We start from the raw sequence: 26,434 nt of genomic DNA on the forward strand, positions 1-26,434 counted from the left end.
CGATCTAATGACCCTGAGATCATGACCTGAGCTGAAATCAAGAGTTAGTCGCCTAACCAACTGAGCCACCCAGGTGCCCCTTTTATTGTTATTTTAAATGAAATTGTAGAGAAATATTTTAATTTATAATATAGTAAATATTGGGAAATAGCTCATGTTTACAAAGTTCTATGGTGTTATGAATAATTTAAAAAAATGTAAAATCGTTTTCAGACTAAAATGTTTAAGAGAGTAGAAAGTGGAGGCTAAACCATTCTTCATGCTATGGAATTGGGGATTTTGGAGCTGATCATCAGCAGTTCCAGAGTGAGGTGAGGGTTGGGAAGAGGCGAGGGACCTGGACCCAGGGAAGAGTTGAAGTGTGCAAAGGAGCCCAGCATCCAGTGGCCCATGCACCCTTGGAAGACAAGGCCAGGGCAATAAGTCTCTGAGTTTGGTGATAACCAAAAATGTTCTAGGGACATTCATGTATGATATTTTTTGTTGTTGTTAAAGATTTTATTTATTTATTCATTCATTCATTCATTCATTCATTCATTCATTGGGAAACAAAGTACAAGTCGGGGGAGGGACAGAGGGAGAGGGAGAAATCCGATCTCAAACAGACTCTACACTGAGCATGGAGCCCAATGTGGGGCTGGAACTCATGACCATGAGATCATGACCTGAGCCGAAATCAAGAGTCAGATGCTTAACCGACTGAACCACCCAGGTGCCCTGGGATAGTCATGTATGATAGTAACTACTTATTGTTTTAATCAGCCCGAAAAGATTTAATTTTTTTGGAGGAATATGCATAACCATGTTTTTATTTTCATAGTAAGTTGCATATAAAAACAAAAGAGTAAAGCAGCCAGATCCTTGAAATCAAAAGTGAAAAGCATAATACTAGTGCTGGAAGCAGCTCATACTGGTCCATGAGAGTCAATTATTAAATTTTTCATTTTGTAGTCTGGTTGTTAAACTACAACCATTATTAAAAATTTAATTATATCAGCTTATAATTAAGTATGCTGCATTAAAAGAAAAGTAATAGTCAACTCATCATTCAAAACTCATCACGTTCTAATAACTTTATGGCATTTTACTATTCATGCTCTTGAATTAATTTAGGCTTCTTGTAGTTGTGTGGTGGTAATACTATGTAAGGGTGTGCTGTGGGACATATTTGCCCCATGCAGCATTCAGTAACATCACATTGGTAGCTTGAAATCAGCCATGGTGGAAGTACTTACATCACAGAAATTAGCAAACACTACAGATACAGAGCTTGATTTATTGTTATTTATTTTTTAATTATCTATGCTCATTCATCAATTGTAACTGTAGGCTATGCAGGCAAGAGTAAAGGAAAAACTGATGAAAGCATTCTTTGAGAATCAATTGGCTATATGGAACTGACAATAAACTGTATTGTATATTTTATTATGTATACGTTGTGTGTTACACATCCTTTATATCAGTAAAACTTCTAATAAGCATATATATATGTACATTTTTTCCCCCGAAGAGCCAGTTGTAGCCAAACACACTACTCAACCAAGTTCCCTTGTCCCTGAGACTGGCAGTGGGGTGATGGTGTGTAACACAGATGTAGGTCTGTTCCCTCACCCCTGGCCCTGAACTCATTCTGATGGGGAGACAGATACCTAGTTAACAACATACCATGGTGTGGCAGGAAAGGAAGGCATTGAGGCATCTAGTCCAGGGAGGTATCCAGAGGATCTGAGACTCATGTGGGCACTCAAAGGATGAGTAGGAATCAGCTAGCCAAAGGAACACCATGAGCAATGCCCAGCTGTTGACAGGAACGATAGGGACAGAGGATGGGAAGTTGAGGGACCCGGGGTGTGCTGTGCCTGCAGTTAGTGGGAGCAGGTTTGGATGGACACTTTTGTTCTAACTCAACAAGTAGTAAGCAATGGGTGTTGCATGTTCGGAGCTGCTGGTTAGGCTATGAGAGGTGGTGGTGATGAAGATGAGCTGTGTAGGCCAACGGGCTACACAGCAGCACCCAGACTTCTAGCTGCCCCAGAACAACCTAGCTGGTGGAAAATTAGCTCCTGCAAATATTAGCCGTGGCAGGCGTGGCTGCCCCCAAGTGGTCTGTTGTAGGCACTGCTGATAGAAGGGAAGCACTGCGGAGTGGCCATTGACAGGGCTTGTTACACAGGCGAGAGGTTGGGGGTTGGGAATTGTACTTGTTTCCTAGACTCAAGCTGTTCCAGTGATCCCGATCTTTTAAAGCTAACAATACTGAGTTATAATTTACAAACAATAGAGGACACAGATCTGAAGTTTTCAGTTTAATAAGTTTTGATAATTTTATATAACTTGTAACTACCACCCAAAACAAGATCTAGAGTATTTCTATCACCTCAGAAATTTTTCTTCTGTCCCCTTTTAGTAAGTCTGCCCACCCGCCTGCCCAACCCCCAATCAGCAACCCCTATACTTGTTTGTATCACATTAATTTTCCTGTTGTTAAACTTCATATAAGTGGAATCATATAGTATGGTTTTGTTTTTGTTTTTGTTTGGTCTGGCTTGTTTTGCTTAATATAATGTATTTTAGATTCATCTATATTGTTGCATGTATTCATTGCTCATTCATTTTTCTCCTTGAGTCATATTATATTGTATGAATATATAATAATTTGTTTATCTATCTCTTGTTGATGGCTGTTTCCAGTTTTTAGCTACTATGAATGAAGTTGCAACAAATTTGCTCTTTCGTGAACCTATGTTTTTATTTCTCTTGGGTTTATACCTTGCTAGGTCAAACAGTAACTCTATGTTTAACTTTTTGAAGAACTGCCAGACTATTTTCCAAAGTGGCCACACTATTTTACAATCCTATCAGCAGTGTATGAGGGTTTCAATTTCTCCATGTCCCTGTCAATACTGAGTATCTCTTTTTGGTTATGAACATTCTAGTGGATATGTAATGGTGTTTCACTGTGGGTTTGATTTGCATTTCTCTGATGACTAATGATGGTGAGCATGTTTTCATGTGCTTATCAGGCATCTATATATCTTCTTAGGAGAAATTTTCCTTTCCTTTTCTTTTTCCCTCCCTTCCTCCCTCCTTCCCTCCCTCCCTCCCTCCCTCCCTCCCTTCCTTCCTTCCTTCCAAGTAAGCTCTATGCCCAATGTGGGGCTTTAACTCATGACTCTAAGATCAAGAGTCGTATGCTCTACCGACTGAGCCAGCCAGGCGCCCCTCGTTTGGAGAAATTTCTACTCAGATCCTTTGCCCATTTTATTATTTTTTTATTTTTTGGCTTTTTTTTAAATTTAAATTATGCTTAGTAAACATACATGGCAATATTGGTTTCTGGAGTAGAATTCAGTGATTCAAATATTGGCTTTTAAAAAAATTATTAATACGGAGTCAACTGCTTCCTTATTGGAGATCTCTAGTCAAAGGTGAGCTCAAATTTGAGGTGGGTGCTCCAGGTAAGGCCCCTTTCTCCCTAGACCATGCCTCTACTCTTGAGGATGTTTTCAAGAGAGGTGTGTGCCTGAGAATCTTTGGTCCTAATTCTTTGCTCCTTCCTCTAACCACACCCTTTGCCAGGTAACGTGGCTAAATGCAGATGCAGGACCCTGCCCTTTGATTTGGGGCTCAGACATCGTACTTGTTTTGGCCCAGGGGTGTGTGGGCAGAAGCCGACCTCTTTCTACTGTGCCACTTCCAAGCCTAGGTTGTAAGGTGGCTTGGGTGTTTTGCTTGCCCTCTTGTGCCCCTGCTGTCATCATGAAAAGAACACACCTGGCTAGCCAACTGGTGAAAGATGGATGAGAGACACTGCAAACAGTGTAGAACAGACCCATACCTGACCTTCAGCCTGGAGCTGCCCATCTATGCCCGTCATAGCTCAGCTGAGCTAGGCCAGGATCCCTTTGCCCATTTTATTTTATTTATTTTATTTTTTTAAGATTTTATTTATTTGACAGAGAGAGCACAAGCAGAGGGAGAGAGAGGGAGAAGCAGGCTCCCTGCTGAGCAAGGAGCCCGATTTGGTACTCGATCCCAGGACCCTGGGACCATGACCCGGGTCGAAGGCAGCCGCTTAACTGACTGAGCCACCCAGGCGTTCCCCTCTTTGCCCATTTTATTTATTTATTTATTTTTAAATGTTTTATTTATTTAAGAAATTTTTTTTAAAGGTTTTATTTATTTATTTGAGAGAGAGAGAGAGAATGAGAGAGAGAGCACGAGAGGGAAGAGGGTCAGAGGGAGAAGCAGACTCCCCGCTGAGCAGGGAGCCCGATGCGGGACTCGATCCCGGGACCCCAGGATCATGACCTGAACCGAAGGCAGTCGCTTAACCAACTGAGCCACCCAGGCGCCCTAAATGTTTTATTTATTTATTCATGAGAGTCAGAGAGAGAGAGAGAGAGGCAGAGGCAGAGAGAGAAGCAGGTTCCCCGCCTAACAGGGAGCCTGATGCGGGACTCGATCGCAGGATCCTGGGATCATGACCTGAGCTGAAGGCAGACACTTAACTATCTGAGCCACCCAGGCGCCCCTCTTTGCCCATTTTAAAAGTGAGTTATTCTTCATTGTATTATTGAGTTTTGTGAATTCTTCATATATTCTACCTGCAAGTCTTCTATCAGATATGTGATTTGTCAATACTTTCTCCCATTCTGTGGGTTGCCTTGGTGGAGTTTCCAGTCTGATTGGGGAGAAAAGACGAACACAGGGAAATGGGTGGTAGGGAGGAGGTGTGGAGGGGAGAGGCACTGTATGGGGAGGCCTAGGGTGAACTCTCTGAGTTTCAGGGTTGTCCACCTGAGTAGTAAGTGGACTGGATGAGCTGCTCTGACATTGCCATGGTTCTGCAGGCAGGAATGTATGTCATTGTATATGCAGTGCTATGTGATCAGGCATATATGCTAAGTGTCAGGGACCTGGTATCTTACAAGACCGGGAGCATGGAGTGGGATGGAGGGAGCAGGAGGTTCTTTCTTAAGAAAGGAGATTCCAATTGCAAACTTCCACAGGACTAATGGGTTACCTTGGAGGCAGCATGATGTGGCTTGAAAGCCAGATGGATTTGGGTTTAGATCTTGGTTGTAGTAGATGCTACTACATAGTGCTCTCTCCATTCTTCCTTAACCATTCCTGATGACTTCTGCAAGCCCCTGGGATTTTCTGCCTGAGGGCTTTCTCTGCTCAGAAGGCACACAGGAAAGTCTGAAAGTGCCAGGAGCAGCTCTCAACACTTAGTTTCCTCATTTGTTTGGTGGGACAGCACTCTGCACTGTGTCCCAGGGGTCCCCAGTAGGATGCCCTCCCCCCACCATTGTCCACAGTGGTAACCTGCTCATTATTGCACCCCGAATTGGTTTCCATTCATTTATTTGTTTCAATTTCCTCCACTCTACTAGTGCTTCCTGAGATGATTTCTCAAAAAGACCATTTGTACTCACATCCTTATTCCAGTGTCTGCTTCTGGGGAACCCAACCTAAAAATACTGGTTCTTCCATTTCTTAGATACATCCATTTCATTTCCTTGGGCAGAGCACTTTACATTTGAACCTCCCTTTCCTCGTGTACAAATTGGGGATAATAACACAACTTCATGGAATAGTCATGGGGCTTAGCATCTTACTCAGACATATTAAGGGTTTAGTAAATGCTAGAAAAATCTTCTTTTATTTTCAGTTGCTTACTGGCCTGTAACATAGAGACTATCCCAGAGACCCTTTGGTGGACATGCCTCATTCAACCATAGCTAGGCAAGAAAAGACAAGCAGCCTGGAGCTGGTCCTATGAGTGACTGGATTCTTGCTCCCAGTTACTTGCTGTCTCCCTGCAATTAGACATCCCCACTCTTTGTCATGCCTTGCATCCTCTAGAGAGAGCATGTCTTCTGTCTTTCATATATTAGCCATATGACATGCTTTGGTGAGTGGCATGTGACATTCGCCACATGTGAGAAGAAGCTCTAAATATATTATTGCATGGTTTGTCTAAGGCTTTTTCATTCCTGCCCTTAACCATGAGAAAGACATGTTCCCAGGGCTTAGCATACAGTATAAACAAGCACTTATTAACTGTGTAAGAGGCACTGTCCTTGTGTTACATGTGTCTACATGTGTTAATTCATTTCATTGTCACAGAAAACCTAGATACAGGTCCTGTTATCACCACCCTTGTTTTATATATGTGGAAAACTAAGGTTCAGTAAGAATGAGTACCTTGATCAAATTAACACAGCTGGGGAAAGGCAGGCAGTCTGCTTTCTAGGTCCATATTATTATTTTTTTCTAGGTCCATATCCTTAACCACTGCATTATGCTCTTTCTCATTGTAGGTGATCAGCAAATGCTTGTTGTCTAAACGTTTGTTTAAATGATTGTCATCACTGACAACATTGTTCCTTTCCATTTACCCACACTCTGAAGGTGTAATCTACTGGACAAAGATGGGCTTATGACTTTGGACCTGGATACTTTTCCTGCCTTTGTTGTTGGACAAATAAGAGGCCCTTCTGATTCACCTGACTGGGGAAAAGTCATCTGAGGTCATCAGATGGAAACCCAAACATTTCTCCTGTAGGATCCACATGAACCACAAGATATCTTCTGTGAATTCTATGTGGATCCCAGACATATACCTTGTAAACTTCAATGTGGATCTCAGACCCCTCTTCTAAAGGCTCATGTAAACTCCTATATCTTTCCCGAGGCTCACATGGACTCCCAACATCTCTCCTGGAGGAGCCATGTTTGACAACGTCCTCAGGTTCCCATTCCTCCTCTTATTGGGTCCTCCCCAGAGCTCTGTAAATCAGCTAAAGCTTGCATTATAGCAGGGACAGAGAACAGTGACCATGTGAGTGAACCAGGGACAGGACTAACAGCAGAACCCAGGGTCCTGCCCTGTAGCACATGATTCTCCCCTCCTGATTGGCTTGGTAGCTAGATTATACTTCCTACTCAAACTTCCATAACCCCTGAGACTCCCTTCCTTGTCTTCCCTCTCCTTCACTATTTCTGGTCTGCCTTTCTTCCCTCCCACCCCCTTTCCATCCCAGCTGTGGGAGTGCAGCCCCACTCCCAGCAGGCTAGAGCCAGACAATGGGCCCTTATTCTGGGCAAAGAATTCCCTCAGTGTCTCCCACCCACTGAGGCCCCCTTCCAGGCCCAGGATGGTGTGAGTGGAGGGCACTGTGGAGGGCAGGAGCCATTGGCTGGGAGGACAGAGGGTGGCCCTGGTTGTTGAGATCCCACAGGAGGTTTGCAATGTCAACACCGTTCACAATAAAAGCTTGTCTTTCACTCCCAGCCCCATCTTTCCAAGTGGGTCTCTTAACTGTCATTAGTTCCAGGTTTTTAAATATTTACCCTGGTCTCTACTCTCTTTAGGTGTTCATCTCTGCCTATCACAATCTCTTTCATTCTTTTTTCTGTGTCTCTCTAAACTTGTCTTTCTATTCCTTTGTGTAGTTTGCCTGTCCCTATTTCTCATCTCTTTCTCACTTCATCATGTTTCTTTTTCTCTCTCTCCTATTTCCCCATGTCTTTTTTCTTTCCAAATCTTGATCTCTCCGTGTCTCTCTATCTCTGTCTCTCCGTGTTTCTATGTCTCTGTGTTCGTGGCTCTCCTCTCGTCTTTCTATGTCCATCTTTCCATGGATCTTTGTGTCCATTCTCCTTATGTCTTATCTCTGTTTCATCTATGATTTTCCATCCTCTATCTTCTCTCTGTTACTTCGGGCCTGTGGATCTGAAGGACCTTCATCAGGTATCCTGCTCACAGAGCTCTTTCTCTTTCTGGTACGGTCCCAGCAGCCCCTAGGATCGGCATTATTCTCCCCATTTACATATTTGGAAGCTGAGGCTCTGGCTACTGGTACCAGGCTCCCATCTCTGGGTCTTTTTCTCCACGTTCTAGTTCTCTGTGTACTCTTGTCCTCTCCGTGCCCACCAACCACCTGATCGGGCTCTGTCTGGGAACTTAGCACCTCGGACAGTTCCTGTAAGGTGAGGGGTGGCCAGGCCTTCCTTCTCGCGAGCGTAGGAGGAGCGGCCCTAGAGGTGGCGCGGGAGTCTCGCGAGAGCGGCTGCTGCTGCGGGCGCGGGCGGCGCGGGCGCGTGAGGAGCCGGCCCGAGGAGCGCGCGCGCGCTCCCTGCCCCCAGCCCCGGAGCGGCTCGCGGCAGGCTCCGCGCCGCGTCTCTGGGTGAAGCGCAGCGCAGCGCGGCGGCCTTTCGGCAACCGAGCGGCAGCGGCGGGTGAGTCCTGGGCCTGAAGACCGGGAGAAGGGCTTTCGAGGGAAGCTGGGCGCAGGGCGAGATGTGGTCACCCACTCTCCAGCTTTGTGCCCCCTACGCTTCACCTTTACATGCAGGGGCGGGCCGAGCTGTTGGAGAGGTGCGGAGTCGAGGTGACCTTCCCAATTTGGGGCGGGAGAAGATCGTCGCACGTGCCCCCAGGTCCCCCAACCCCCACCATCCCCATTCCTGGCTCCCGCAGAGGGAACCCGGGTCTTGGGTGACGTCAGACCCCTGGATTCTGGAGCCTGGGCCTTGGGCCCTCCTTCCCCCCAGCCCCACCTGGTGTTCCCTGGAAACCAGCCTCCTCCTCCTGGGGATGGCGCACGCGACTGGTGGCGGGATGACAGTGGCCTCCTTTGGGTCCTTCCTCACAAGAGGTGCCTGCAGGTGGACCCAGGCTGTGTCCCCCGTCGCCTCCCTTGGTTTGCCGACCTTTAGTCGGCGGGGGATGGGTGCACTGGCTTGACGGAGCCTGGGCTCCCCTAGGGTTTTGGGGTGGTGAGTTGGGAGTGCCGGATGTAGCTCGTTCCAATATTGGCAGGAGTTGGCTATGAGGATGGGGGAGAGGTGTTTGGGAATCTATCCCTGTCCCTGCCTCGAGGAGCTCCTGGCCTGGGGGTTGGGGAAACCAAGTAGAGACTCCTACTGAGAATTCACCATCTCTGGCGGATCAAACCGGTAATGCCTCAGCTGCGGGATGGGGAGATCAGCTAGGGCCTGGCCGACTTTCCCAGGGAGAGAAGGAGAAAGGGAGGCAAGAGCCAGTGAATAGACTTTCTGGGGGAGGGGAGATTTGGATGGGGGAGAGTCAAGAGAGGGCATTCCCTGGGAGTGGTATGGGAAAAGAGGTGGGAATTAAGCACAGCTGTTGGGGAGGCGCGCCTGTGACCCAGCCATGTGACTGTGCCCATGGGGTAGAGGAAGTCTGGAGAATTTTGCAGCCTGTGTTTTGCCTGCTCTACCTGCACAGGCGCAGGGGGAGATGGTTCTTGCAGGGGCATGACCGACAAGAGATTTTGCTTGGGGCTACACAAATCTTGCTAGTTTAGATCTGACCTGGGCTTACTTGGTGGGCCTGGAGGCAAAGTCCCTAGAGCTGAGAGAGGGTGTCTCTGGTGAATGGGTCACAGAAAGAGGGTCTTAGGTGTAAGAAACCCTGTGGAGAGTTAGTGGGGTCCTGGGAGGAGAGCTCTGGATAGGGGCCTCTGAACAAGTTGATTCCCCTCTTGGGCGGCTCTTTGCCAGCACCTTTCTCTGGGGACGAAATAATAGGACTAAGTACTGTCCTCCCTTGAGGAAGCTGCTTGTTCTAGTTTAGAGTGTCCCTCCCAGTTCTTTCTTTTCCTTTCCTCCCTCCTCCCTCTGCGTCCCTGCCCCCTCCCCACAGCATTTCCTCTACAGGCTGCACTTCCTTCGCTGCTGACAGCCTGGAATCTCTGAAGGCTGCCTGGAGGAAGTTTGGTACACGCAGGGTTGACAGAAGTTGTGGGATTAGCCTGACTGGGGGAGGGCAGCAGGTGCTCCACTCGCACCCCCTGGGAGGGTTTTCCAGTCTTAAGCAAGAACAGAGATTGACTGTGCTCTTTGCCCTGCCCTGTGCTGGGTCCCTCCTGGAAGTCTCATCTATCAGGGAGTGAGGAGAAGATTGGATGAGAATGAGTGAGCACTTGCTGCCCAATAACTGGTTCAGAATTTAAGCAGTGGGATGTATGGCATGGTTGTCTGGAAAGGCTTCCCAGAAGAGGTGGGATGTGAGCAAATAGTAGGACTTAGAGTTGACAGGGTTTAGGGGCACTGGAAATCGAGGGGGTGGCTAGACATGATCTCCTGCATGAAACTGGGTTGTGTGGGAAGCAGATCAGCCAGTGGTAGAGAAGCAAAGGTGGTGGTTTGGGAAGTTTGTAGCTGATTGACACAAGGCCTTGAATGCCAGGCTCAGAATCAGCAGGGGTGCTGAAGAGTCATCATAGGACAGTGATAGCAATGCAAGGAGAGTGCTGTTTTCTGAGGATGATTCATAGTTCTGGGACTTCAGGACTGGGGATGTGTGGCTTGGGGTGGGATAAGGGGACCAGAGGTAGAGCAAGAGTGGGGAACTTCCATCTTAGCAGCCTTACTTTGTGCTCTGGCTTCTCCTGCACTGAGTCATCCATGCTTTGCTACACTGACTTCTCTGTAACCGTGGGCACACCTTTTGGAGACAGCGTGGGAGCAGGATGGGGGTCAGGCTGGAGCAGGGTTAGAGTCTCCTCCTTTGAGTCTTCCACAATCTAAGTTATTATCTGCAATCCCCCTCCTCCCATCCCTCCTTATTTTCATGGAGGATTTTATTTTATTTTATTTTAAAGATTTTATTTATTTGACAGAGAGAAAGACAGCCAGAGAGAGGGAACACAAGCAGGGGCAGTGGGAGAGGGAGAAGCAGGCTTCCCACGGAGCAGGGAGCCTGATGCGGGGCTTGATCCCAGGACCTTGGGATCATGACCTGAGCCGAAGGCAGATGCTTAACGACTGAGTCATCCAGGCACCCCTCATGGAGGATTTTAGTGCTGGACCACGGTCTTTCACTTCATTGCCTCCCTTTACCACCCTTTCTCCCAGCCACATTTGAGTCTGGTCATCACTGGCATGTGACTGCCTCTGAAATCTTAAACTCCAGTATTCTCTGAACACAGTCCAACTTCTGTTTTATCTGCTTTGTGACCTCAAGGAGACCTCTAGTTCTCTGGCCCCTCCATTTCCTCTGTCCCATGAGCATTACACTTTCCTTGTCCTTCCTGGACCCCATGGTGCAGGATTTTAACCATTCTCTGGCTCATGCCCTCAACAGCCATACCACTTTGCCTGTGTGTCCCACTCCAGCAGCAGACCCCTCATTTCTGGATTCTACACTCAGAATGCAGAAGTTTCTGGGGGCTATCACATACCAGGGCAGTCTGGTTCTACGTCTGTGCCTGGTCTCCGGCTTCAGCTGTTCTTCTATCACTTGTAGAAACCCTTCCCCTCTTCCCATCAGCTCCCCATTCCATTTTGTGGGAGAAATATCTCAAAGTGGACTACTCTCCCAAAGCTCTTTACTCCCAGGGAGGGGGAGTTGGGTGGGCGTGTGGGAAGTGAAATTACACCCAGGTTTCCCCTTTTCTTGAATTCGATTTCCTAAATCACAGTGGAAGGAGGGCTCCAGTCTAATGTGCCTACTCTGTGCTATGGATGCCAGCCCTTCCTGTCTCCCAGGGTCCCGGGGCCCATCAGCTGTTTCGCCTCTATTGTAGCTTCACTCTCCACTGTTTTCCCTAATGCCTTCCTCCCATTTCTAAATATATACATATATATTCAAGGATTCTACCTCAATAAACTTTTCTAACCCTATGTCCTCCTCCAGCTACTGCTGTTTTAAACCTATTGCTTTGTCCTACTGCAAAAGTGATATGAGACCATTGTAGAAATTTTAGAAAATAAAGATAAAAGGAAAGAAAACAAATAACTTACAATCTCATTATCCAGAGATGACTACTATTCATCTTTTGGTACATGGTGTTTCAGTGTTGTCACTGATATTCTGTGTGTGTGTGTGTGTGTGTGTGTGTATTAAAATTTCAGCCAATTTTTTTTTTGAAAGATGAGTCTGCTAGACTTGTCCCTTCTTCCTCTCCCTCTTGTTTTCATTTCTTGGCAGCTGGCCTCTACCCCACCACTTCCTGAAGCTGTGCCCTCGGAATTGCCAGATCAGCCCGTGACACACCTGGCCGCTTCACAGCCCTGATGGTGTCGATCCAGTTGATCAGTCACTAAAAATATTGAGATAACCTGAATCACTGGCATGAAAAAATTTTCGAGAGATATTGTTGAGTGGAAAAAAACAGGTTATAAAACAGCATGTATAAAACGATCTCATTTTTGATGTGCCTGGGTGGCTCAGTTGGACCTCATGCTTCTCCCCTTTTTAGGGGCTCGCTTCATCGGTTAACCTCTGTTTCTGTTGTAATCGCACCTTTTCCCTGGATCTTTCCCACCTCTAGCTTATTTGCATCTTAAACAAACAACCATCAACTGTAGCCCTCCCTGGACCCATATCCCACCTAGGTAGTATCTGTCTCTGTCGTCTTCCTAGGCAGGCTTCTTCAAAGAGCTGTCTACACCTGCTCTCAGCTTGCATGTTCAACTAGCTCTAATTTGACTTCTACTCCGGCTCCCCCTCCCCCAACCCCACTCCGTGGCCATCAGAACCATTCTTGCTGCGGTCGCAGATGACTGACTGGTTGTTCTTGAGTGTTATACACACTTCAGTGTTCAGCCCTTCTTATGCCAGACCTCTCCGTGGCATCTGTCATATTTGTCCATTGGCCACTCCTGGCTTTGGAGACTCCATGCTCTCCTGGTTTTCCTCCTGCCTCGGTGGCTGTGCCTTCCCATTCTTTGCCAGCCCATCCTCTTCTGCCTGGTTTGTTTGTTTTGTATTTTTGAACAGGTAGTACATTTACATGATTTTTTTAAATTCAGGAAGACGTTCCAAGTTTCACTGATTCTAAGATCACCATTTTGATATTTCTGAAAACGTTTTAATATGTGTCTTAAAAATCTTTGGCATCTGAACAAATAACAAGTTGGCAGTGTATTTTCTTTCTTTTGGTAAATAAGATAATGATATATCTTAAAATTGATGGTGTCTTGGATTAGCTGGTATAAAGATACATGGTAAAAATTATTCCTCCCTCCTGCTCCATATCTATTCAGTTCTTCTGTCCCTCGGGGAGCCACAATTACTGCTTTTTAAGTAACCTAAGAATTGCTCCACCAACTGAGCCAGGCAGGTGCCTGTGGATGTTGGCATTTTTTAACAGCCCAGGCCAGTTTAGTTTTTATTTATTTTTATTAATTATTATTTTATTTTTAATAGTCACTCATTTTCTTTATAGATTTGTTTATTTATTTTTTTAAAGATTCCATTCATTTATTTATTTTGAGAGAGAGAATGAGAGAGAGAGAGAGAGAGCATGAGGGGCGGAGGGTGAGAGGGAGAAGCAGACTCCCCACTGAGCAGGGAGCCCGATGTGGGACTCGATCCTGGGACTCCAGGATCATGACCTGAGCTGAAGGCAGTCGCTTAACCAACTGAGCCCCCCAGGCGCCCTAGATTTATTTATTTTAGAGAGAGAGCACGCTCACATGAGCAGGGGGAGGGGCAGAGGGAGAGGAAGACAAGCAGACTCCCTGTTGAGTGGGGAGCGTGTCATGGGGCTTGATCCCAGGACCCTATCCCAGGACCCTGAGGTCATGACCTGAGCTGAAATCAAGAGTCGGAGGCTTGACTGACTCAACCACCCAGGCGCCCCAGGCCAGTTTAGTGTTTAGAATGCTCCACAACTTGGATTTTTCTCCTTGTTTCTCATGATTGGATTCAAGTTAAACATTTTGGGGCAGGAATACTACGTAGGTGATGTTGTGTCCTTGTTGGTGCATCATACTGGGAGGCCATAATGTCTGTCTGTCCCATTATCGGTAATGTTAAGTTTGATCACTTGGTTAAGGTTGTATCTGCCAGGCTTCTTCACAGTAAAAGTGCCTGTCCCCCTCTGTAGTTAGCAAGTCATCTTTGGACTGGTACGTTGAGACTGTGACTCTCCTCCGCACAGCCTCTGGTCCAGTGGTTTTGGCAGCCATTGATGATCCTTGCCTGAATCAGCAGTTACATTTGTGACTATGGAACTGGGAGATTTTTTAATTCTATCACTCCTACATTTATGGCTACCTTTCTTCTAGAAAGACGAGCTCTTCCCTCTCTTTTTAAAAATAAGAGTGTTCCTTTGGAACTCATTGATTATTTTTTTTTCCACAAAATAGTGATACTTATTTTTGACTTTTACATTTTATTTTTTATTTTATTTTTTTTTAAAGATTTTATTTTTTTTTGTCAGAGAGAGCACAAGCAGGGGGAGCGGCAGTCAGAACAGCTAGAGGGAGAAGCAGGCTCTCCGCCCAGCAAGGAGCCTGATGCGGGACTCGATCCCAGGACCCTGGTATCGTGACCCAAGCCGAAGGCAGACGCTCAACCAAATGAGCCACACAGGCGTCCCTGACTTTTACATTTTAAATAGCACTTATTATTCATCTTATTAAGAAAGTCATGTATATTCATTGTAGAGAATTAGGAAAATACAGAGGAGGATAAAGGAGCAGATTAAAATCACCTGTGATCCCTGCTGTCAAATGAAAATTCCTGAGAGCATTTTGGTGTATCATGGATTATTGTTTAACATTCAGGATGTCATATGTTACTGTCATTCATATTTTTGAGACTCTTAATTGTCTCAGATTTGGCTGGTGGTAGCTCCTTCAAACTGGTGTCCTTTTGACGTGCGTCCATTTGTTGAATACCTGCTTATTTCTGGTACCACAAGATGTTCTAGGCTATCCTGGTATTTCCTTGTCCTGGCTTGAGACCAGCCATAGATGTTTTTTAAGCCATGGGTTCATACTGACTCCTCCATTTCAAATCCAACAGCGCAGGGCTCTTATCGTCCCACGTTGCATATTCTCTCCCCATATTTTAACAGTGAGAACCCAGGTCCCAACAATAAACCGTACACTGCTATGTCCTCTCCTATGGGACACATGACAGAGTTTCAGCGTCACCACACTATATAAACCTGCTTATATTTAAGCTTTCTTTCCAGTTATTTTTATCCTTGAGATATATCCTTTTAAGAGAACACAGAGTGCTCTGATCAAGTTACTTGGCCAGTTCTTTTTTCTGTGTGGTCGTGTTATCAATGTCCTGTACAGTTAGTGTCATTTGCTTTTGTTTATTTCAATTTTAGGGTTTGCTTTTCTTTCTGGTGTAAGTTCTTGAGTATGTAAGATATTATATGTACAAAAGTGTGTGTAAATCTTTACCCAGGGAAGTCTCACTAGTCATTGTAGCCCTTCTATCACGTAGGTGATCATTTTATAGTGTCTGGTTTACTTTTCCTGCGTTTCTTTTGCAAACATAAGCAAATTCGTATGCAGGTTCTTCTCCCCCCACTTTTTTTTTACATAAAAAGTAGCATACTATTTATACTTTGCTTTTTTTCCATTTAATCATTCCACAGCAATTAATAGAGATCCTCTTCATTCTTTTTTACATCTATGTAGTACTCCATTGAATGATATACCATAGTTTATTCAAACAGTTGCATTTAGGTTACTAACAACATTTTGCTATTTGCAAAATAGTATCACGTTGAATGACATGTATTTATTGTTTCTTATTTGTGGGTAAAAAAGCAGAAGTAGAATTGTTGGGTCAAAAGGAAAAAATATTTTTATTCTCCTCTCCTCTCCTTTTTTTTATTTTTACTATGAAAGATTGCATACTGTTTTGACTGTTCTATGTCTTTTGTTGCCTATTGTCTAGGTTGTTCTATATCTATGTAGTTTTTTCATTGACTAGTAATCGTGGAGATCTTTCCACAGCAGAGAGCATTTTAAAAACTGCAGAACAGCCCATTGTATGACTGTACTGTTTATTTCATCATCCCCAATTGATGTGTAGATTTTTCCAGTCTTTCGGTGTTACAAACAACGCTACAATTAATGCAGCTGTGTAAGGGGATCATTTCATGTAGGTTTCTACCATGCCTGTCTTTTTCCCTTTTGTGGTAGATGTTGTTGGGTTTTTATATCTACATTTGATTTCATATCACAAAGGGGCCATAAAAGATTACAGCTGCCCAAATCTTTAGTAGGATCCAGAGAAATTTGACTGGGAGAGTTTTATTTTTGTTTTTTTAATGCAAACTTTAAAAAAAAAGATTTTATTTATTTTGTTTGTGTGTGAGAGAGAGAGAGCACGCGTGTGAGAGAGCATGCATGAGCCCAAGCCAGGGTGGGGGTGGACAGAGGGAGAAGCAGACTCCCTACTCAGCAGGGAGCCTGATGTGGGACTTTCTGGGATCATGACCTGAGCTGAAGGCAGTTGCTTAACCAACTGAGCCACCCAAGTGCCCTTAAAGCGAACTTTTAATTGAAGTATAACACACAAGTGCACAAATTGTAATCTCATGCTTGATGAATTTGCACAAAGTTGACACTGTGTAACCAGCTCCCAGACCCAGGAATAGACCATTACCAATACCTCAGCTTCTGCTCCCTGCTTCCTCAAAGTTAGCACTATCTTGACTTTAATTTTTTTTTTTTTTTGCTACCCCGCATATTGACTTTTAATACCTTGCTATGTATAATGCATATTTTCATGATAGCCACCCTTCCCTTTTAGAGTATGCACTGCACAGGTTTCATGCAGAGGGCAGGAACCACATCTGTCTTTTTTTTTTTTTTTAAGATTTTATTTATTTGACAGAGAGAGACACAGTGAGAGAGGGAACACAAGCAGGGGGAGTGGTAGAGGGAGAAACAGGCTTCCCACTGAGCAGGGAGCCCAATGCGGGACTCGATCCCAGGACCCCAGGATCATGACCTGAGCCGAAGGCAGACGCTCAACGACTGAGCCACCCCGGCGCCCCGGAAACCACATCTGTCTTATTCACGCTGCCTCCCCAGTGCCTGACACATTACACATCCCCAACAAATGACTGAAGGCAAAGGCCAGCGAGAGGGGAGGCCAGCCTGTAACTGATGCTAGGTCTGTCATGTTCAGGGTCAAGGTTCTCTTTCAGGGGTCTCTAGTCTCCTTAGGCCTTCTCTGTCACTTGCCTTTGCCTCATGGGGTCCCTTCCCAGGTTCCTTCCCCCCCCCTTGGATAGGGTTTTCTGAAGATAGACGCTGTGCCTTGAGGTAAACGGCGGGAGGTCCTAGAAGGAGGTACCCGGTGGAGCTGTCTCCACTGGGCTCATCCCACTGTGGGTGTTAGAACCAGTTTCTGCCCCAGGGAGCTTCCAGCCCTGCAGGGGCTGAGAGAGGGTCTGGGTTGCACCGGGCCTGATCCTTATCCTGCTCGGGCTTTTCTTTCCTTCCAGGTCAGGACAAAGAGGCGTGGGCAGGCCGCTGGGCCGGCTGGTGCCATCCGTGCCATCATGGCAGGTAAGGACAGTGTCATGTGGATAGGACATGCAAGCAAGCAGAGGGTGGGTGGCCCCCTTCCTAGTTTCCTTATCCCCTTTAGTTTTTGGAGGTCACGTTTGTTCTGTCCTCCTGCCCCCAGGCTTTCCCCGGTCCCCCACTGAGCCCTGTCTATCCAAGACCCTCAGCCTGACACTGTCTAGCTCTCTGTCAGGTCTCTGACTGTGGGAACCAGAGGTTGAGCATCCTGATGCCCTGGTCCTGCTGGCCACCTGACTGATAAGCAGCGCAGGTGGCTCAATCCCTGTCTCCTCTATCCCCATTGCTCTTTAATACTCTGAGACCCTTTCCTTCAGATTTCTGAGTTGTTGGTTTCCAAAGGCTCAGGTACAGAATGCCAGAGCTGGAGGGACCTTTAGAGACTATCTAGCTCAAGCCCCACACCACCAGCTGAACGGATAACATGAATATTGGAGTGGACACGGGAACCCCTGTCTCCAGGCTCACCCATCCTGCTTCATTTGCCTGGAACTGGACAGCATTTATTATTTTTCCTCTGAGAGACTGCAACACTGCTTCAGGGCCTTTGGTTACTTTGGGAACCTCAGAGCAGACTTGAGGAAGCAGGGATGGCTGGGTGGGGTTAGCAGTGCAGCCTGTGACCTCGGGCTGGGGGCAGCTGAAACCAGGGCAAGAGAATCATACTGGGTTGTCGGGGAGGGGAACATTCAAGGTGATGCCATGCCATATGCTTCACCCACAGAGAAAGTGAACAACTTCCCACCATTGCCCAAATTCATCCCCCTGAAGCCATGTTTCTACCAAGACTTTGAGGCAGACATTCCTCCCCAGCATCTCAGCATGACCAAGCGCCTCTACTACCTCTGGATGTGTGAGTGCTATGTGATGGGGGTGGGCCATGGCGGGCTGGGAGAGGAGGAAGGAAGGCTGGTAGGTGCTGGGCATCAGGGTGGGGGGCCTGTAGGCCTGGCTGCCCCTCAGCCACACTTGCAGTATCTGCATGGGCCATCTCCCAGCAGCCTCCTCTCATGGGCTGATCCCCAATCTGGGCCCCAGTTTCCCTCATCCCCCACCCTCTACTTTCCATTCACAGAGCATCTGGATGAGGGTCTCTGTCCACAGGATCATTTCTCTTTTCTTGTTCTCCCTTCCCCTTCCCACTGGGGTGGTTTTCCAGGGAGCCTCTGGTGGCTGCCAGGACCTCGGGATTCTGGATTCATAGAGGAATCCTTGTCTCAAAGCCACATTTGTCTTGCTTTCTTTGTAAAACTGCTCAGAGAAAAGAGCATTAACTGGGAGTTGGGAGATATAGGATCAAACTGGGTTGGTTGTCCTACTTCCCAAGCAGCAGGTTCCTCACTTATAGAAAGAGAATGTTGGCTTAGTGATCACTATGGTTCCAAGGAGTTCTGTGTTGTGTGGTCTGTACTTCTCTAAGAATCTAGAGTTCTAATGTTCTACAATGTTGAGGTCCAGAGTGTCAAGGTCCTAGTAGCTGATGGTCGGTGGCAGGTTGGCAGGAAAGTGTCATCGTAGAGAGATGTGACTTGGTTGCGCCCAGGCTAGTCAAAGGTACCTCTTAGTAGTGTACAGGGAGGGCAGGCTGGCTTTCCCGTGCTGGGTATCAGCCTCAAGGACTCTTAGACCTGCAGTGTAACCACAGCCAGGGTCTGTCACAGATGATGTTGCCTTGAATCAGCCCACACTTAGCTGCTGACTTGGGGAGGTGATTGCTTGTGCCCAGAAGGAGGTAAAGGATGCTGTCTTTGCAGGTTCTTCATGGGGTGGTAGAAAGAGTGTGGGGGTAGACAGACTCTGTTTCAAGTCCTGGCTTGGCCTTTGAGTGGAGAAGGCATCTTTCCCCATGTAACGTGAGGGAAGGAAGAGATGGGGGCAGGTGCAGGTAGGTCTATAGATTTTGGGAAGAGAATGAGGAGGTCGCCTCTGATGGCTTCTGTTTTTTCCCATCAAATGTGTTGTAGAAGTGGGGATGGGAGCTTTGAGGAAGGAAAGTGGGATTAGAATGAGAGCACCTTTGTGGACAGAGGGTGAGGACACTATCCAAAGACATGTGACCCCCTAAGATTTCTGGGCCATGCACAGGATCCATTCGATGTTGGCTGAATTGATAGTCCTACCGGGCTTTTCTGTAGGCTCCTTCTTTCCTAGAAATGTTCAGCTCAGGTAGAGATGGGAGTTCTGTTCACCCAGGGGGAGTGTGAGCAGAAGATGAGGCAGGGGAGAGCATTAGAAAACATGTAATGATTTATGGAATCTAAGCTGGACAGGGACAGAAGTGGAGATGGAAAAAAACTGAGTGGCCATGTTAATAGATGTCTGTTCCAAACAGGGGTAGAATAATTACAATAGAAGCACTAGAACCAGTGAGCTGGAAAGAGATGGGACTGGAAGGAGAGATATAAACCAATATAAAAACAGGTTAATGTCTGTTCTCTGTAAAGAGCAAATAAAATCAGTTCTGGGAGTTCCAGAGCTCTGGGACATTGGAGGGCAATAAACAGAGATGGAGGAAATGCAGCTGAAGTGCAGAGGAAGAAATGCTCACCCCCCCTTTTTTTTTTAAAGATTTTATTCATTTATTTGAGAGAGAGAGAATGAGAGATAGAGAGCATGAGAGGGAAGAGGGTCAGAGGGAGAAGCAGACTCCCTGCTGAGCAGGGAGCCCGATGCGGGACTTGATCCTGGGACTCCAGGATCATAACCTGAGCCGAAGGCAGTCGCCCAACCAACTGAGCCACCCAGGTGCCCAGAAATGCTCACCCTTGTTATGAGGGGCTCTGAGATGGTTGTACCTGCACAGGTGACAGCATTGTCCCATCAGACTTGGGAGCACCCCATCTGTCCCAGGGCTCTGGGAACTCTGCCCCTGAGGAGATCTCATCCAGGAGCTGGATTTAAGGGCTATAAATACCTTCCTAAGTCCTCACTAGGCACCTGCCAGATGCTTTGCTCCCAAGGAAATGCATATGACCCTTGAGATGCTTAAGGGCTCTATTCAGAAGCCACGAGCAGATGCCTGGTTGTTTGAGGCCAAGATTGAGCCCCCCTGCCTTTGTTTATTCAGCAGGTCTTTGTGGAGCCTTAAAGGGACTCAACCTAATGTTTGAGGAAGGGAGCATCCTGATGTCAGAAGCCCTGGGTGTGTGTTAGTGCCAGCACAAGTCTTTGAGGTTTCTGCTGGCTGTGACTCGGTGATCCTGTGATTCTGAGTTCAACTAGAGTATGTGGGCACAGAGAGGTGGGAGCCAGGTTCTGCTCTTGGGGAGCTTCTAGTGTGGTTGATGGGCTGGGATTTGTACTTGGGGAACCATGCATGAGTGCAGCCCAGGTCTGCAGGAGGTCAGAGGGATGGGACATGAATAAGGCTGCAGTAGTGAAGGAAGGCTTTGTGGAGGAAGCGACATGGTAGTTGTGTAACAAATGAATTAGATAAAGACTGAAATCCCGGCCATTGTTTCCTGCCCCATTTAAGAGCAGGGCAGATGGTACAGTGGCTTGAAGAGATGTTTCTACAAGGCCTTTTACTTTCCACTTTTTGTGCCCCTTGCAAGAGAAGATGTAAGGGTTTCTTGTGCCTTGGGCTTGGTGATTGCTGTGAGTCTGGGAGGGCCAGGGGCTGAGGCCATTCTTATAAGGAGAAGAGCATTTCTACTACCTGGAGGCTTTGGGGCCCTTTGGTGGGGCTTGTTGGACTGAGATTCTGGGTTCCTGCTCTGGAGACTCTCTTGTTCTCTAGATTTCTCAGATCCCTCGGAGTGGGTGTGGGGAGGGGAATTGGTCTAAGCTCCCAGCTTTCTTTCTTACAGTCTGTACTCCTTCTGTGTGTGTATGTATGTGTGTCTCATGTATCTGTGTGTGTGTGTGTGTGTGTGTGTGTGTATTCACTGATGTGGGTTCTGGGTGCGAATATCTGTAACTGTGGTTTTCATGTATGTTTGTGTGTATCTACCTCTCTGTGCATTGTGCTATTTGCATGTGTTTGATTGTGGGTCTGTTGAATTATGGGTGTGTGTGTCCATGTCTGGGTGGTCACATGTCTCTGCATGGGCCTGGGTGTCTGTGTGCATGTCTGGTGTTTGTCTCTCTGTGTGCATGTGCTCCTGGGTCTGCAGTGAACAGCGTCACGCTGGCCGTGAACCTGGTGGGCTGTCTCGCGTGGCTGATCGGAGGCGGGGGAGCCACCAACTTTGGCCTCGCCTTTCTCTGGCTCATCCTCTTCACACCCTGCTCCTACGTCTGCTGGTTTCGGCCCATTTACAAGGCCTTCAAGTAAGTGGTTGCTGCTGACCCCAGCTCCTAACCTTGTCTCTTTGCCCATCTGCCCTGTTTCTTCTCTATTTTCTCACTTTTTTTTTGACCACCCCCCAAACTCACTTTCACTTGCTCACTCTCAGCTCAGACTGCCAGGTAGGAGGTGGGCTTCCTGTGAATTCAGTGCTGGGGATGAGAGAGCTGGGAGTCAGAGCCTTGGTTCCCTCCTTCCTCACTCCTCCCTTCCTTTCTCACTTCCTTGGGGGGGAATAACAGAGATGAGGCTTATCTTAGTTCTGCCTTCCCCAGGCAGCTGTATGTCAGATTTGCCAGTGGGGCCACCTGTCTCAGTGGAGCTGCCTATCTTTGCACCTGTGGGGCTACCTGATTTGGTACCAAGTGGACCATTTATCCATGTGCTAATGGAACTAGTCATCCATGTACTACTGACACTGTGTGCTATGATGTCATCCAACTCTGTGCTAAAGGGACCACTCATCCATGTACGAGTGGGGCTAACTGTCTTGGGGCCAATGGGTGTCTACCTTGTGTAAAATGGATTTTCAATCTTGGTGCTAATGGAACTATTCATCCCTGTACCAACAAGGCTATCTATCTTGGTGCCAGTGGAGATTCTATCTCAGTGCTAACGGGGCCTCAAATGTCTTTGCCAACCAAATCATCCATCTGTATGCCAGTTAGGCTACTGTTTGGTGTCAGTAGGGTTCCATTCTTATACCAATGGGACTTTATGTCTCTTTGTTTATGGGAATGTCCATCCATGTACTGGTGGAGCTAGATATCTTGGTGCCAGTAAGGTTGTCCATCCCCTTGACAATGGGGTCATTTATTCTTGTCGTAATTGACCCAACTATTTCTATGCTTCGGGGCCAACCATCCATGTACTGTCCATGTGAGTGGTCCATTTATGAGGAGATCTCTTCCTATGTAATGTTGCTCACACAAGACTAACACATGGAAACTTGCAAAGATTCATGTAAACACTTCCATTTTTGCCTCTCAATTAAGGCCTTTAAGTGTCTCCTGTCCATTGCTTACTCATTTAATCTTGGAAGGGCTGGGGGCTCCTGAAGACAGGGGAAGCCTTCGCCCTCTGCCCAGGTGATGAGAGTCATTTCCTCTGCTACAGGACTGACAGCTCCTTCAGCTTCATGGCATTCTTCTTCACCTTCATGGCCCAGCTGGTCATCAGCATCATCCAGGCCGTGGGCATCCCAGGCTGGGGCGTCTGGTAAGAGATTGGGGTGTCTGGGATGGACCCAGGGCTGGCATGGGTGGCACCTTGGGTGTGTCCTTTGTTTATGTCTGTGTGTTAGCTGCTTGGCCTGCAAGAGGATTCAGGGTAGGGTAGTAGACACAGGCACAGCAGCAGAGGGGAAGGAGAACCTTGCAGTAGTTTTGGGGGGTTTCCTGGGGTGTCAAGCATCACGGGAGAACCCAAGGGAAGGAAGCCTTATGTCTGAGGAGCTTGTCTCCTGAGCCATGGGAAAGGATTCTTCTGAACCACTGCCACAGGCCAGTTGGCTCATCTCTTTGCATCCGATGATATGGCCCTTCCCCGGGACAATGAGATGGCTCCTGGCTGTGGTGGGGGGGCTCCCGGTTACCCCTCAACATGCCGGCAGCCCCACAGCTGGCCTCTTCCTGCAGCGGCTGGATTGCTACCATCTCCTTCTTCGGAACAAACGTTGGCTCAGCAGTGGTGATGCTCATTCCCACCATTATGTTCACGGTTGTGGCTGTGTTTTCCTTCATCGCCCTCAGCATGGTATGTGCAAGGTTGAGAGGGTGGCTTTGGGAAGGGGCTACAATCTGTAACAACCCCTCCTCCAAGTTACAGGAGGACCCGGAGGTCTTCCAAGGGACTCACTCTAGAATGGCTTGGTGGACTTTGCTCCTAATACACAGGCGGGTGTGGGAGGGAGGATTGGCACTTACAGGGACTTGTCTCTGGTGTCCAGGTCTTTCCTGGATGGGCTTGTCCTTCCCTTTGATTAATCCTTCCTTGTGCTTCTCCTCCTACAGGTTCATAAATTCTACCGGGGCAGTGGGGGGAGTTTCAGCAAAGCTCAGGAGGAGTGGACCACAGGGGCATGGAAGAACCCACACGTGCAGCAGGCGGCCCAGAATGCAGCCATGGGGGCGGCCCAGGGTGCCATGAATCAGCCGCAGACTCAGTATTCCGCCACCCCCAACTACACATACTCCAATGAGATGTGAGCCAGCCAAGCCTACCAGGAGGGCAGGGCTGGGGGTCCGTGGGACAGGGACTCAAGCCACATTGTCTGTTGTGGTGACCAAGCAGGGTTCCTTCCTCCCTTTTCTCCTCCCCAACTTTGTACAAAGAATCAGATATATATATATATATATATATATATATATATATATATATATATATATGTATATGTATATGTCTTCCCCCTTCCCCCGCTCCTTCGGATTCTGCTCTCAGTACTCTGAGAGCTGTGGGCTGCACGTGGAGCTGTCCCGTGCGCTGGTAGCTATGTCCGTGTCCCCTTGTGAATAGTATGCAGTGGAGGTCTCTGTTGTTGTGGTGCTAGATGTATGTTTAGAACTAAACCAGCCCCCACCCTCCACCAGGGTGCCCCCTCTGACCTTGGCCCAGGGACTCCTCATGGACCAGGGGGAGGCATAGCAGAAAGCCTGGCCCCCTCCCCAGGGTTATGAACTGAAACTGTCTCCACTTTTGGTCTCACTGGGAAGCAACAGTATTTAGCACTCATGGGGGTGGTAGGTAGGAGGGTGGGGACAGGCCAGGGATCTTCCTTTGCTCCTTCTGATCTGGTTTCCTCCCCCTCCTTCCCCTCCCTCCTCTCCTCTTGGTGTCAGATTCTCTGTGGCTTCTTTTCTTGCCCAGGGTCTCTCTCTTCCCCATGTGGCTTTTCTTTGTCTTCCCCAAGGCTGAGTGTCCCAGTTGTATATGCTTCTGAGACTGAGCCCATTCTCAGATCAAGGAAGTAGACAGGAGCTGAGCCTTAGGTGTGATGTGGGAGGGCACACAGCTAGAGATGCACAGCCCATCTCGGTACCCGACTCCCAGGGAGTGGAAATGCAGGGTCATCTCAGAGCTTGGCCTGCAGGGGAAGGGGGGCTCCTCTCTTTTCTGTCCTGCTTCCCCTCCTCTTCCCAGAGCCCCCTTGAATCCCTCTGCCGATGTTCCTCCCCACACCCTCAGCTGCTAGCCTACCCGCATCCCATGCTAGGTGGCATCTGCCATCTGTGAGGGCTGATTCCACTGCCTTCTCTGAAGAGCTGGGTGGTGTCCACGTAATTTTCAGGTATAAAGGTACAGCTCGAGCAGAGAGTATGTAAATAATTATTTGTCCCTGAGTGAGATCTGACTGGCCCAAGCCCACTGGGCAAGTACTAGGTATCTCTGAATGACCGACCTCTGGATTCCTGAGAGCAGATAGCTGTTCTTCTTGGGTCTGGTGGAGGGGCAGGCTCAGAGGGCTGGGCCTGGAGGGAAGATTGGGGGAGAAGGCAGGCAGGGCTCAGGGAGAGGAGAGCCTGCCTCCTCCCACCCTAGCTTGCTTTTGGTCACAGAACAGTTCTGGGCACTTGAACTCGGCCCAGGAAGAAGCACATGCCCAATCCTATCCATAAGCACAATGGCTGGAATGGGATTTCAGGTTAGGTGGGGTGGGAGGGGAAGCCTCTGATTTTTTTTTTTCCCAAATCAAGATTACCTACTCCCGTCTGCCTATTAGACTTGGTTTTTGGCCCTTCCTCACCCTGTCAGAACCCCCTTTCCCTTGCAGGATAGTGATTTAAGGCCTGTGGGGCTGTTCTGTTCCAAGCATTGTGAAAATGTCACTGGTAGAAGTCCTGGCTCTTTCTGAGGCCCGGAGGGAGTGGATTCTCACCCAAGGAGCAGTTGCCTGTTTTTCATCTTCCCTTCTGCCTGGGCTATTTGGCCTGAAAATTTTGGCCAACCTCGCTTGGTCACTCTGGGCTGGCTCCAGCTTGGAACCTAACACCTGGGCTTCCAGGTGCCATCTTGAGCTTTGAGCTCCAGGCACTTCATTTTCCTGTAAGGGGAGCCAAGTCCTCTGAAAAGTTCTCTTCCTAATGGTCCCTTACACTTGGGCCAGAGTCTGCTTGACTCTCTGCTCTACCACTTTCTCTCCAGAAAGCAGTTATCTCAGCCTCTAGTACCTAAAAAGAGACCCTAGGTCTAGGTTTTCTTTACCTTTCCTTTCCCCTACCCTAGACCTCTGGCTCCCTTTCTCATAGTGTGTCTGGTAGCTCCAGGAGGCCTGTGGTAGTGCTCACTCACTCCTGTTGGATGCCACCTGTAGTCAGTTTCCTGTCCTACCTGCCTCTCTTTCCTGGCCTAGACCTATATGGCCATGCCCTAGCTCTGCTCTTGGGAAGGCCTGATACCTGTATGTGACCCAGCTTGTCCAGGCCCTGGGATGCTGCATCTCCAGGCAACTATGCACTTTCCTAGGGAGGGAACCAGTATGAGAAGTGGGGGCTGGGCATGAATTCATCTCCGCTGGATGGTCTGTCTTGGGGGTGTGGTGGAGGAAGGCCCAGGTCACTTTTGGGAATCCTCAGGTCTGGCCAGCCAGTGACCTGTTTTCGCATTTTGCTGGTGCCTCCTGCTCCCCCTTGTTTCTAGGAGACACAGACCATTGTCCAACTGGCAGTTGACCTGCCTGAGCTAATGTCTGTCTGTGGTAACTGAGTGAACCTTAATAAAGGGGAACATTTGGCCCTGTGTGTCCTGCTGCGTCATGTGTCTTCATGTGGGCCTGTGTGGAGCCTCACTGTGGGCTGTGGGGCTTGGGGGTAGGGTAGG

The 26,434-nt window shown here is 47.8% G+C and overlaps 1 protein-coding gene across 5 annotated transcripts in view; it reads left to right on the forward strand.

Moving 5' to 3' along the window:
• The window catches only part of SCAMP5 (secretory carrier membrane protein 5), a 36,406-nt gene extending 10,051 nt beyond the window's left edge, over positions 1-26,355 (forward strand). For 2 of the 5 annotated variants that reach the window (XM_073877375.1, XM_073877376.1), the window contains exons 2-7: positions 17,250-17,313; positions 18,056-18,184; positions 21,447-21,603; positions 22,736-22,837; positions 23,257-23,374; positions 23,632-26,355. In XM_073877375.1, coding sequence (XP_073733476.1) covers positions 17,307-17,313; positions 18,056-18,184; positions 21,447-21,603; positions 22,736-22,837; positions 23,257-23,374; positions 23,632-23,826 — 708 coding nt within the window. In that variant the 5' untranslated portion in view covers positions 17,250-17,306 and the 3' untranslated portion in view covers positions 23,827-26,355. Of the gene's footprint in view, positions 1-8,105; positions 8,251-8,277; positions 8,390-17,249; positions 17,314-18,055; positions 18,185-21,446; positions 21,604-22,735; positions 22,838-23,231; positions 23,375-23,631 lie in introns of those variants that run through there. The other 3 variants (XM_025884240.2, XM_073877374.1, XM_073877377.1) reach the window with 3 other exon arrangements.
• The last annotated feature ends 79 nt before the right edge of the window (positions 26,356-26,434 follow it).

This window comes from Callorhinus ursinus, unplaced genomic scaffold (assembly GCF_003265705.2).
Source record: "Callorhinus ursinus isolate GAN/ISIS: 27379988/994484 unplaced genomic scaffold, GSC_fseal_2.0 scaffold25, whole genome shotgun sequence".
NCBI classification, from domain to species: Eukaryota; Metazoa; Chordata; class Mammalia; order Carnivora; family Otariidae; genus Callorhinus; species Callorhinus ursinus.